The 11759-nt window shown below is 37.7% G+C and overlaps 1 protein-coding gene across 1 annotated transcript; it reads left to right on the plus strand.

Annotated features, from left to right (window-relative positions):
- Window positions 1–3150: 3150 nt before the first annotated feature.
- On the plus strand, window positions 3151–6150 carry LOC149118329 (uncharacterized). The gene is made up of 5 exons (XM_089284970.1): window positions 3151–3237; window positions 3340–3724; window positions 4435–4634; window positions 5049–5156; window positions 5450–6150. Exons 1-5 carry the CDS (start codon window positions 3151–3153, stop codon window positions 5555–5557), a joined length of 888 nt encoding a protein of 295 aa, XP_089141096.1. The 3' UTR covers window positions 5558–6150.
- Window positions 6151–11759: the final 5609 nt, after the last annotated feature.

The raw sequence follows: 11759 nt of genomic DNA on the forward strand, positions 1-11759 counted from the left end.
TCTGAGTCATAACGACTTCTTTCCATGTTCACTTCACTGCAACTTCTATCATAGTTCGTTCTTCTCTTTTCTTAGCTTGTTGCTTAGGATACGCCTGATAACAAAGTTCATGCCTTCACGAGGAACTCGTTGTATCTATAATTGCATCTCTTAATTCACGCAACATACCAAAAGTATTTCAGTGAATACATTTTGAGGCGATCGACAGTGAGCGTTTTGTTGTCATACTTGAATTATACCCTCCAAAGTGAGTGCTATAAGGAATATTAGATGTAGAAATAGTATCAACATGCATCATATCCGAAAAAATGGTCTTATCATCAAAGATTCGGGTGCCTTTCTGAGCATTCATCGGTTGCGGAACCTGCGGAACTCAACTTGCTGCTACGTCTTTAGACTGAGTCACGCTGCTGAAAATAAATCGTCGTATTGAGATTGGCTAATGAAACTAGTTATTTGGAGGTTATTGCCGCGATATTGAGTCTGTCTGATGTGAACTGCCGATATACATTGCACGCAATGCTAGAATTTTCCGTTTCGTAAGAACTGTGCGATTCACGAAAACCTCCTCTATGACTCATGGATTCCGCTCAACTTTCAAAACCTCAAACTTAAGTCGTACGCATCGCAACTTCGATTCCTTTTCTCCGGTGAAATTAGAGTGCAGTTTACTACTTGCCCAATGAATAATCCTACACAGTTATTTGGAGTGCTATTCATTGAAAAGACGTTTTTGGTAGGCCTATTTATCGGAAGATAAATAGGCATTTATGGCAAACAATTTTGGGCTTATATGGATAGCTAGCTAACAAGGCTATCGCTTAGTTAAATGCTCTAAGCCAGACAATACGAAACATAAAATATTATGGATTGAAGTAGGTACTAAAACTAAATGATCATCCCTAGTATTTAGTCGTCATAATGTAATCATACTTAACATAATCAGTGCATAAAACGATTCGAAACGGTCAAGCGTCTCAAGACACTTGTATTGCAGTTGTACCGATAATTACGGTCCATTCAGCCTTGCACTCAATCTTCGGTTGAACTTTATTTCTTGCCCGCTGGTGGTTTTTGTTGTTGTTGTTAGTAGACCGGGGAAATAGTAATAAAAGAGTGTATGGGCATTTTAAGTACATTTCATGTGTTACGACGTGTGCTACGACCGTATATTTCAGTCTAAAAAGAACCAAGATTGTTTATGTTATAAATTACTTATCTAGGCCGCTTCTACTGACAGTAATTTAATTCGAGAATTAAACTGAGTGTGGAAGACAACAATGAAAAATAAAAGATAGTTCGCCCGTACTTCGAGGCTCTGCAAAAATTCACCGTGTTGTTTCATTACAGCCACTCACTTCGATGGATACGTTGCTGTTAAATATGAAGTGAAAGTTGTGTGAAGTTATCTGTGTTGATATTGTTGTCCGTAAGTTCTTGCACGAATCGATGCAATATAAACTATCATTTTGACAACAGTAAAGATGACCCTTGAGCAATCTACCCAGAAATGGGTTATGATAACAGGAACACTTTGCCGCCCCTACGTCATTAATTGATAGGTAAACATATTATGAAAAGACAATTTACAGAACACAACCACAGGACATTGGTATCCTCAGTCGGTCAACCTCTCTTGGTGGTTTAAGGAACAATACTAAATTGTAGATACGGGAAAAACAATTTAACGGGCTTCAACGGATAATAGCTTTATTTTCAGTTAGAATCTCCGCACGTTCTTTCATTTGCGGCCTTTTTATACGTAACCTCCGAGAGCTTCGGCCATTGTGTTGTTAAGTGATATGATATGCTCCGGTCTTTTCAAATACCAATCAAGGTCAAACGTTCACTTTAGTATAGTTTTTCAATGAGATTAACTCCATATGAATCGCATGTATACCCAAGAGAGAAATATTTATTCTTTGAATTGCTCGGACCTCCCATAATCAACGCCGGTGGTAAAATTTTTAACCTTGATTTCTATAAGGTTATTTACAAATTAAGTCAACACAAATTTGCCATCGTTTATTACTCAGGAATTTCTGTCGTTTTTGGCAGCCATGACCCAGAACTGAAGCTTACTCAAACAATTTACAAGACTCCCAGCAGTTTGTATTTTATGTAAAACCCGTTTAGAAAGCACGATCTACGAGCGGCTAGTAGAGTGGTTTCGGGCGCCCGAGTTAAGAGAGACTGAAACCATCAGTCCACATGACGTGCTTCTGTTGATAACTGTTGCTTTCGTTGCCGTTGCATAAAAACAGCAACTGAGTTCAGTTAACAGTAGTGGTGGTACATATTTCCGCAAAAGAAAATCGTTTGTAAAGCTGCAGACACACCCAAACTCGTTTATCCTTAAATTAAATCTAACGAGCTGCGGCACAGAATGAACGGCATAGGTTCATGAACCCTTGGACCCTTTTGCTTAGGTTCTAATTCATTTGCTGGTAAAAATTTCACTGGGCGCAACTGCAAGCCGACAGTGATTTGTAGTCTTAGGATGTCCGAATTCGCTAGAACTCGGACTAAATAGTTCTTATAGATTCTTACTTGATTTTCGTGACAATTGTAGTAGTACTGATACGAACCTTAGGTACAGCGGTCTGTCTACACACGGAATTAACACACAGCTCCACCAGGAACTAATAATAGACTCTTCAAAAGGAAAGGAAACCACCACGAATACGTAGCCGTAAAACTGCGTACGAATGGCGTTAAGGAAAATATCGATCATATCCGATCGTCGTTTAATTTCCCCGGATGTTTCAAGGGAGCTTGAAGAATCGTTTAAATCAACTTACCTCCTCCATAAAACCTATAACAAACTATTTTTGTCCCGATCAGAAGTTTCCATGTCCACATTGTTTGATGTCAAGCCTACATGCAAATGTGTCTGTCCTATTGAATAAATTATTGCATACCAAATCGTGTAGTTGTAGATATAATATTTATAGATCGTCAACTGCGGCGGCAGGAACAGTTGACAAAGTTTCCGAGAATATAAATGACTTGATTTTAACACAGTTCAGCACAGGGAAGATGAATCACGGGACTACACCCCACAGAAGAAGAAACTCGTTTTTAATAGAAAAAAAATCGTGTAAAACAGCAAAACAACTTCCCTTTCGTTTTACATAAAAGCCATTCAAAATGCCCTCAATTGTCAAACGTTTTGAGAAGCAACACGAACTAGACCTCAACTCAAAGAAATTCAGCCACAACGAACGAAGAGAAAAGGTAGGCGATGAGAATTCTGTGTTTCTTCTATAAATCACTGAGTAATCAGCAAGTAGAGAGGGGCCAAGTACCATGCACTACAGTGACTAAAAACGATAAAAAAAAAAGAGTTATACAGTGACAGACTGGCACATACAAAAGCCTAAAATTTCAGAAATCATATACATACAATTAGCCATTTTGATTTATAAACCGTTCCCCCACGAAACATTATGTCACCAAATTTTTAAACCGTTTTTTTTTTTTTATCTTTCACTTTTCAAACTAGAAACTACCATGGATTCTTGCAAGATATTACTCGCTGCCATATTTGTTGTTACACTAAGCACAGTGGCTCGTACAGCTCCCTTAAACTCACCACCAAGTAAAATAGAAATTCTCGTCAGACTTGGTCTTTCACCGAAACTCGCTAACGCCACTAAAGAGGTAAGGAACGCTATCATTTTTCAATGCGAGTTTTATTCAGTTGGCCCTGAGTGGACCGTAAGTTATTTTTGTCGCATGGCTTTTAGACGTAGTCACTCATTTTTTTAAACCCATTATTTTTACAGATGAAAAACGTCTACCCGTTCATAGCCTCTCCTGATCTCGAGAGCACGATGCTACTTTTTGGACCCGTTGTCACACCAACATGCTCTACAAACCTGGTTTGTAACTTTTATTGGCATTTTGTCACAAAACTTTTTTACTCTACCTGATTGACAACAGTGTACGATCCTAGTAAAAATTCTGACACGTATGTCATGTTTTCGGATTACAATTAATCGTTCCGTCTTTTTGGCCGTATTTTCACTACGGCCGGAGTTGATTACAAAGTTTTTATGACTAAAGCATACAATCAGAAGTCTATAACACTGGTATTCCTCTTTGGCATTCTCCCAGTTACAGCCCAAAGTTTCTCTGTAAAAGCCGCCTGCTTTCCAAAAGAGGTAACTAAAGGCAAATGAAGAGGAGAGTACCAATACTAAAACAAAGGCTTTGTCTGTTTACAACGTGTATTCGTTATTACCGGTGCTATGGCTGCTGTTTTGAACGGTTCGGTATTTGCATTCAACTGCAAACAACGACTAATAAACTGATAACTAGATGAGCTGGAATATATTCATGTGGAAAAATTCTTAGCATAAAAATGAATATGAAGGTAAATTAACTGGCAGTACTTGTGTGTCTGTGAGTCGTATACTACCTTAAAACCTTGACGACTCTACTGTTTTTATCCGCAGACATTGAAAGACAAACTTTCTGTCCCCTACATGAAGCTGTCTTACTTCGTCAGTCCGCTGTACATGGTGTACGCTTATGAAGAAAAACAAGGACCTCAGCACATTCAGTTGGCTCAAATGCTTGACGATACAAGCTTTTATCTCAATAGTACATTTTCAACTCTAAGACGCGAGGTAGGTAACTAGCGAGCCTTAATTAGCTCCGGTAGTAAAACTAATTAATTTAGCATCTGCATTATTTCAGCTTGCCTCTTCAGTTTAGCACTACAAACTAAAACTCCTGACTAAGGCGCAGAAGTTTGCAAAGTGGAGTGGTCTGGGGCAGGGCGATATTTGTTAAGCCACTTACATGTCTGGGGACAAGACGATATTTGTTAAGCCATTTACATCTACTTCAGGAAAAAAAAAAAGAATACATTCCAGAGGAAATTGATTTGTCTCTGTCGGTGCGACTCCAAACTTAAGCAGTGCATGAGACTGACAGATTGTGCCATTTTTTTACCAACAACATGTTGATTCAATTTAATTGTCAAATTAAAAAAACAGCAAATTACTTAAAGATATTGTTACCTTTTTTTCAAATTTCAGATCATGCAAAACAAGTTTCCCTTGCCCACCAGTCAAAATGTGTCGGAAGCAGTTCTCGACCATCGCACTCGTGAATATCTACAAAGACTTGTCGATCACAAAATAGTGGTGAGTAGTACTTTTTTTCCATAAATAATACCATTGCATCGAGAACGGAAAACAACTTAACGAATTTTCTTTGGAAGAAATAACTAAGAAAAAAGACTTTGAACATGAGCAGAATGTCCAAATTCTAAGGTGAAGCAGAGAGTATTTAAGATTAAATGAAGCTGTTTGCTATTGCAACTGATTATGTTGTTGCTATTATGGTGCTTGCCGCTGTTGCATTGCAATGTTCTTCACCCTAAAATTGAACTACTAACATGTTGAACAATGATATGATTTTTTTTTTAATTTTGTAGAGCCTGGTAATCACTGATGATGTGGTGAAGATTTATCGAAACTACGTCATCCTCTACTCGCTGCGTGACGCAATCAGCCAGGTGTACGTCTGTGTAATAAGCATCTAATCTGACCAACAAGATGCAATTTGTAATATTTACTATTTAAGACCGACATTGGCATATGACAGGAAAGTTACATAAAGTTTTTTTTCGGCGAAAGAAATTATGTGAAAAATCAGATTACAACAGGAAACTTAAAATACTATTTATAATAATTATTTAAGGTTAAGCGTAAAATAAGCAAGTACATCTTTTAATTAATTTAAAGGAGAAATGGGAAAACAAACAAGCCATCTGTTGAAATTTAGTTACTAAGAGAGGTTAGTTTGGAAATTTTGGGGAACATTTTGATCTCACTTTCTGATGCAAATTTACTCTTTTGCTGAATAATATAAACATCATCAGCTGGTCTATTGGTGTTAAATTTCCCAAGGCTTTCAGGTTTTCTCTCGTCTTCTTTCATAATTCGATTGAGAGATTTTAGAGAATAAACAGTGTGTACGATATAAGTTCTTTATCAAGCTACCCTCATAGAGGAAATCAAATCCATATTGAGATTATTATTTGTTACTGATCAGGATCAGTGTATATGTTAATCTGTTACAGATTTCCTTCTGATAATCCACTATTGTAAGCGTGTTGTTGTTAAATTAACAATAAAGCGTTTGAAAATGAAGTGAATATGATGTCTATTTCTGTACAGCCTAGCAGTATTACACCTTAACATCTAAAGAAGATCTCTACTGGACGAAGTTCAGTCTCAAAAGGTCTTTCTGTCAGATATATCGGTATAATACTGATGTCTGTCAAAGTGCATTGTAATGACCGGACTCTTCATTCTTACGATATACTCGGATCTTAAAAGAAATTACTTCTTTGACTAATTCCGAGCATGACACGACTCAACGTGAATATTTTTTACGTTTTTCCTGCGTTGTGCGGTTTCGTTCCAATCGTGGTCTCGTTTACATTACAGTGTAAAAATGTTCGTGCATAGTTTTCGCGTTTTCCCAACTCACTGTGAGGTGTGTATGACGGTCTGCGATCGTGACGCGCCTTTAACTTTCTACAAATCTGTGAAATGTATGCAACCAAACAGAAAACGTATTCCAACAACTTATTTTTTTTTTCTTTTACCTTATACGAATTCCTTAAAGGGACTTTCCGTTCCGCCCTGATTCTCTTTCATTTCTTTCTTTCCCCTTGGCTTTCTGCCTCTTCTATCTGGGAAGGGAGTGTGATTGGTCTTAAATTAGCTTCGCTATAGTACCTCATGAAAATTCCGTACGCTTGTGTTACAAGTGCGAAGGGACTTTCCGCCCCGCCCTGATTCTCTTTCATTTTTTCCTATCACCCATGGTTTTGTCTCCTCTATCTGGGAAGAAAGTGTGATTGCTCTTAAATTAACTTCGCTGTAGTGTATGCAACCAAAAACAGAAACATACCTCCACAATTTAGCTTTCTTTCTATTACCTTTTACGAATCCCTTAAAGGGACTTTCCGTCCCGCCTTGATTCTCTTTTATTTCTTCCTTTCCCCCTGGAGTGTGATTGGCCTTAAATTAACTTCGCTATAGTGCCTCGTAAAAATTCCTTACGCTTGTGTTACAAGTGCGAAGGGACTTTCCGTCCCGCCCCGATTCTCTTTCATTTTTTCCTATCACCCATGGCTTTCTGCCTCTTCTATCTGGGAAGGGAGTGTGATTGATCTTGAATTAGCTTCGCTATAGTGCCTCTAAAAATTCCGTACGTTTGTGTTACAAGTGCAAAGGGACTTTCCGGCCGCCCTGATTCTCTTTCATTCCCTCCTTTCCCCCATGATTTTCTGCTTCTTCTATCTGGGAAGGGAGTGATCGCTCTTTAATTAGCTTACTTGTTGTGCCTTAGTGCGTTGCAACCGTGAAAATTCGGTGTGCTTGTGTTACAAGTTAGCTGTAAAAGAGACTGATAATGTGTTCTCTTTATAGGAAAACGTTACTGATTGCTGACGTTCACCTGTTAGAAGAGTGAAAATCGTATGCTTTATTATAATAGCAAACATTATGAGTTCCTGCCGTTTAAATGATAAAGATTGCTTCCGTTTATTGAAGAGGGGTGATACCGCTTTGCGCTTTCGTTACAAAAGTGAACGATACAAGAGTTGGCGTTACATCGTTAAACGCTAGCGTTGCTTACCCGCGTGTTCAAGTTTTAATGCAAACACCGAGGAGACGTTTGTCAGAATTCCAAAGTAGTCATGTATACCCTCACCTTAGAGTCGCGCATGTTGATTCCTCCTAACTTTCACTCCTTCCTTTTACATCAAACTTTATAAAGTGTGATCATTTAACGCACGCGGATTGGTCGTTTTAGTTTCGGGCTATGTAAACGATAGGTTGTGACGTGTTATGAAATAAGTAGATGCCCTTTTTGACCTTTTAACATGACGATTATAAAAACTATAAAAGCTTGTCGGATCGTGAAAAGAGATCTATGGCTAAAAATGAAAAATACAAATTAAAAATACAACAAATCTGAAACTGTCAATATATGAATCGAATTGAGGCGGATAAAAAGTTTACAACCGGAGAAGTTATTCTAAAATTAAAGTTGTCGAATCTAAAAGTAGACGAGGTTGATGTAAATTAAAATTGAAATTTTTAAAAGTGTCTCACGATTTAAGCCTCTGGCCTCTTCATTTGAGGCATATATCATTAACCAAGTCAGTGTGTACGCCAGTCAGCATGTTCCAAAGCACGGAGCTTCTATTGGGGTACAGTGTCTTTCATTTAGCGGGTGAATGGCCTAAGATCATGCTTCCTAGCGATACAGTTACCTAGGAATGCAGGTTATCTGTCGTTGTGTGCCTTGTGCATGTGCTTAAAAACGGAAATTTTTTAATCACCTATAATGGAAATAAATGGTTGACTCTTCTGTACACGTTCTAAAACTTCAACTGATAGTTTTGTCTTTTGGTAAATTAAACTTGGACATTTCTAGTATTTCTGGCAGCTCTGCAATGTACTTGTTCAAGAAAATCTAAATTTTTTTAGCACGCACCCCACATAAAGCAAGACCGTTGTAGGATGACCTTGAATTAAAAATATTAAGGATTTATTTGTCTGAGTAAATTACGTATGTAATCACTCGCATGCTGTGGCTGGCATCTAAACTTTCGAATTCGCGTAAACTTCATCTCGTGTTGACATCAGGTTTTGTAAACACGCGCGCTATTAAGTCGTAAAACGTTTGTAAACTAATGAACATTTAGAGAACCTGACTAAGCAATACCAGCTCCGAAATGAAATACCACACTAAATCTAGGATAAAAGAAAAATAATACAATAACACACAATAATTTCTACCAAAGTGAGGGAAAAGTTTTCTTAATTTTTTAAAGGACTTGATTACCTCTCGCCAAAAGAAACATTGCAGTTGTACCAATAATTACGGTTCATTCAGCCTTGCCCTCAATCTTCGGTGGAACTTTATTTCTTGCCCGCTAGTCGCTGTCGTTGTTGTTGTTGTTGTTGTTGTTGGTAAAAAAAGAATGCATGGGCATTTTAAGTACATTTCGTGTTATACACAAGATTCTTTATGTTGTAATTACTTATCCAGGCCGCTTCTACTGACAATAATTTAATTTGAAAATTGAACTGAGTGTGCAAGACAACTTATGAAAAATAATAGTTAGTTCGCCGGTACTTCGAGGCTCTGTGAAAATTTACTGTTATTTCAATACAGCCACTTACTTCGATGGATACGTTGCTGTTAAATATGAAGTGAAAGTTGTGTGAAGTTGTCTGTGTTGATATTGTTGTCCGTAAGTTCTTGCACGAATCGCTGCAATATAAACTATCATTTTGACAACAGTAAAGATGACCCTTGAGTAACCTACCCAGAAATGGGTTATGATAACAGGAACACTTTGCCGCTCCTACGTCATTAATTGATAGGTAAACATATTATGAAAAGACAATTCAGTAAAGAACACAACCACAGAACATTGGTATCCTCAGTCGGTCAACTTCCCTTGGTTGTTTAAGGAACAATACTAAATTTTAGATAGAGGGAAAAAAAAATTTAACGGGCTTCGACGGATAATAGATTTATTTAAGAATCTCCGCACGTTCTTTCACGATCTTTGTAACGTACGCGTGCTTAATCAGCTATTGTATTGTTAAGTGATATAACATGCTCTTGTCTTTTCAAATACCAATCAAGGTCAAACGTTCACTTGAGTATAGTTTTCGATGAGATTAACTCCATATAAATCGCATGTATACCCAAAAGAGAAATATTTATTTTTCGAATTGCTTGGACCTCCCATAATAAACGCCGGTGGTAAAATTTTGAACCGTGAATTCTATATGGTTATTTAAAAATTAAGGCAAAACAAATTTGCTATCGTTTATTACACAAGAATTTCTGTCGTTTTTGGCAGCCATGGCCCAGAACTGAAGTTTACTAAAACAATTTACAGGACTCCCAACAGTTTGTATTTGATGTAAAGCCTGTTCAGAAAGCACGATCTACGAGCGGCGAGTAGAGTGGTTTCGGGCGCCCGAGTTAAGAGAGAGTGAAACCGTTAGTCCAAAATGGGGTGCTTCCCTTGATATCATATGCTGGTAAAAATTTCAATAGGCGCAACTGCAAGCCGACAGTGATTTGTACAGTCTTAGGATATCCGAATTCGCTAGAACTCGGACTAAATAGTTCTTATAGATTTTTACTTGATTTTCTTGACAATTGTAGTAGTACTGATACGAACCTCAGGTACAGCGGTCTGTCTACACACGGAATTAACACACAGCTCCACCAGGAACTAATAATAGACTCTTCAAAAGGAAAGGAAACCATCACGAATACGTAGCCGTAAAACTGCGTACGAATGGCGTTAAGGAAAATATCGATCATATCCGATCGTCGTTTAATTTCTCCGGATGTTTCAACGGAGCTTGAAGAATCGTTTAAATCAACTTACCTCCTCCATAAAACCTATAACAAACTATTTTTGTCCCGATCAGAAGTTTCCATGTCCACATTGTTTGATCTCAAGCCTACGTGCAAATGTGTCTGTCCTATTGAATAAATTATTGCATACCAAATCGTGTAGTTGTAGATATAATATTTATAGATCGTCAACTGCGGCGGCAGGAACAATTGACAAAGTTTCCGAGAATATAAATGACTTGATTTTAACACAGTTCAGCACAGGGAAGATGAATCACGGGACTACACCCCACAGAAGAAGAAACTCGTTTTTAATAGAAAAAAAATCGTGTAAAACAGCAAAACAACTTCCCTTTCGTTTTACATAAAAGCCATTCAAAATGCCCTCAATTGTCAAACGTTTTGAGAAGCAACACGAACTAGACCTCAACTCAAAGAAATTCAGCCACAACGAACGAAGAGAAAAGGTAGGCGATGAGAATTCTGTGTTTCTTCTATAAATCACTGAGTAATCAGCAAGTAGAGAGGGGCCAAGTACCATGCACTACAGTGACTAAAAACGATAAAAAAAAAAGAGTTATACAGTGACAGACTGGCACATACAAAAGCCTAAAATTTCAGAAATCATATACATACAATTAGCCATTTTGATTTATAAACCGTTCCCCCACGAAACATTATGTCACCAAATTTTTAAACCGTTTTTTTTTTTTTATCTTTCACTTTTCAAACTAGAAACTACCATGGATTCTTGCAAGATATTACTCGCTGCCATATTTGTTGTTACACTAAGCACAGTGGCTCGTACAGCTCCCTTAAACTCACCACCAAGTAAAATAGAAATTCTCGTCAGACTTGGTCTTTCACCGAAACTCGCTAACGCCACTAAAGAGGTAAGGAACGCTATCATTTTTCAATGCGAGTTTTATTCAGTTGGCCCTGAGTGGACCGTAAGTTATTTTTGTCGCATGGCTTTTAGACGTAGTCACTCATTTTTTTAAACCCATTATTTTTACAGATGAAAAACGTCTACCCGTTCATAGCCTCTCCTGATCTCGAGAGCACGATGCTACTTTTTGGACCCGTTGTCACACCAACATGCTCTACAAACCTGGTTTGTAACTTTTATTGGCATTTTGTCACAAAACTTTTTTACTCTACCTGATTGACAACAGTGTACGATCCTAGTAAAAATTCTGACACGTATGTCATGTTTTCGGATTACAATTAATCGTTCCGTCTTTTTGGCCGTATTTTCACTACGGCCGGAGTTGATTACAAAGTTTTTATGACTAAAGCATACAATCAGAAGTCTATAACACTGGTATTCCTCTTTG

Source organism: Orbicella faveolata, unplaced genomic scaffold (assembly GCF_042242905.1).
Source record: "Orbicella faveolata isolate gen_17 unplaced genomic scaffold, um_ofav_v1 contig_1, whole genome shotgun sequence".
Lineage (NCBI taxonomy): Eukaryota > Metazoa > Cnidaria > Anthozoa > Scleractinia > Merulinidae > Orbicella > Orbicella faveolata.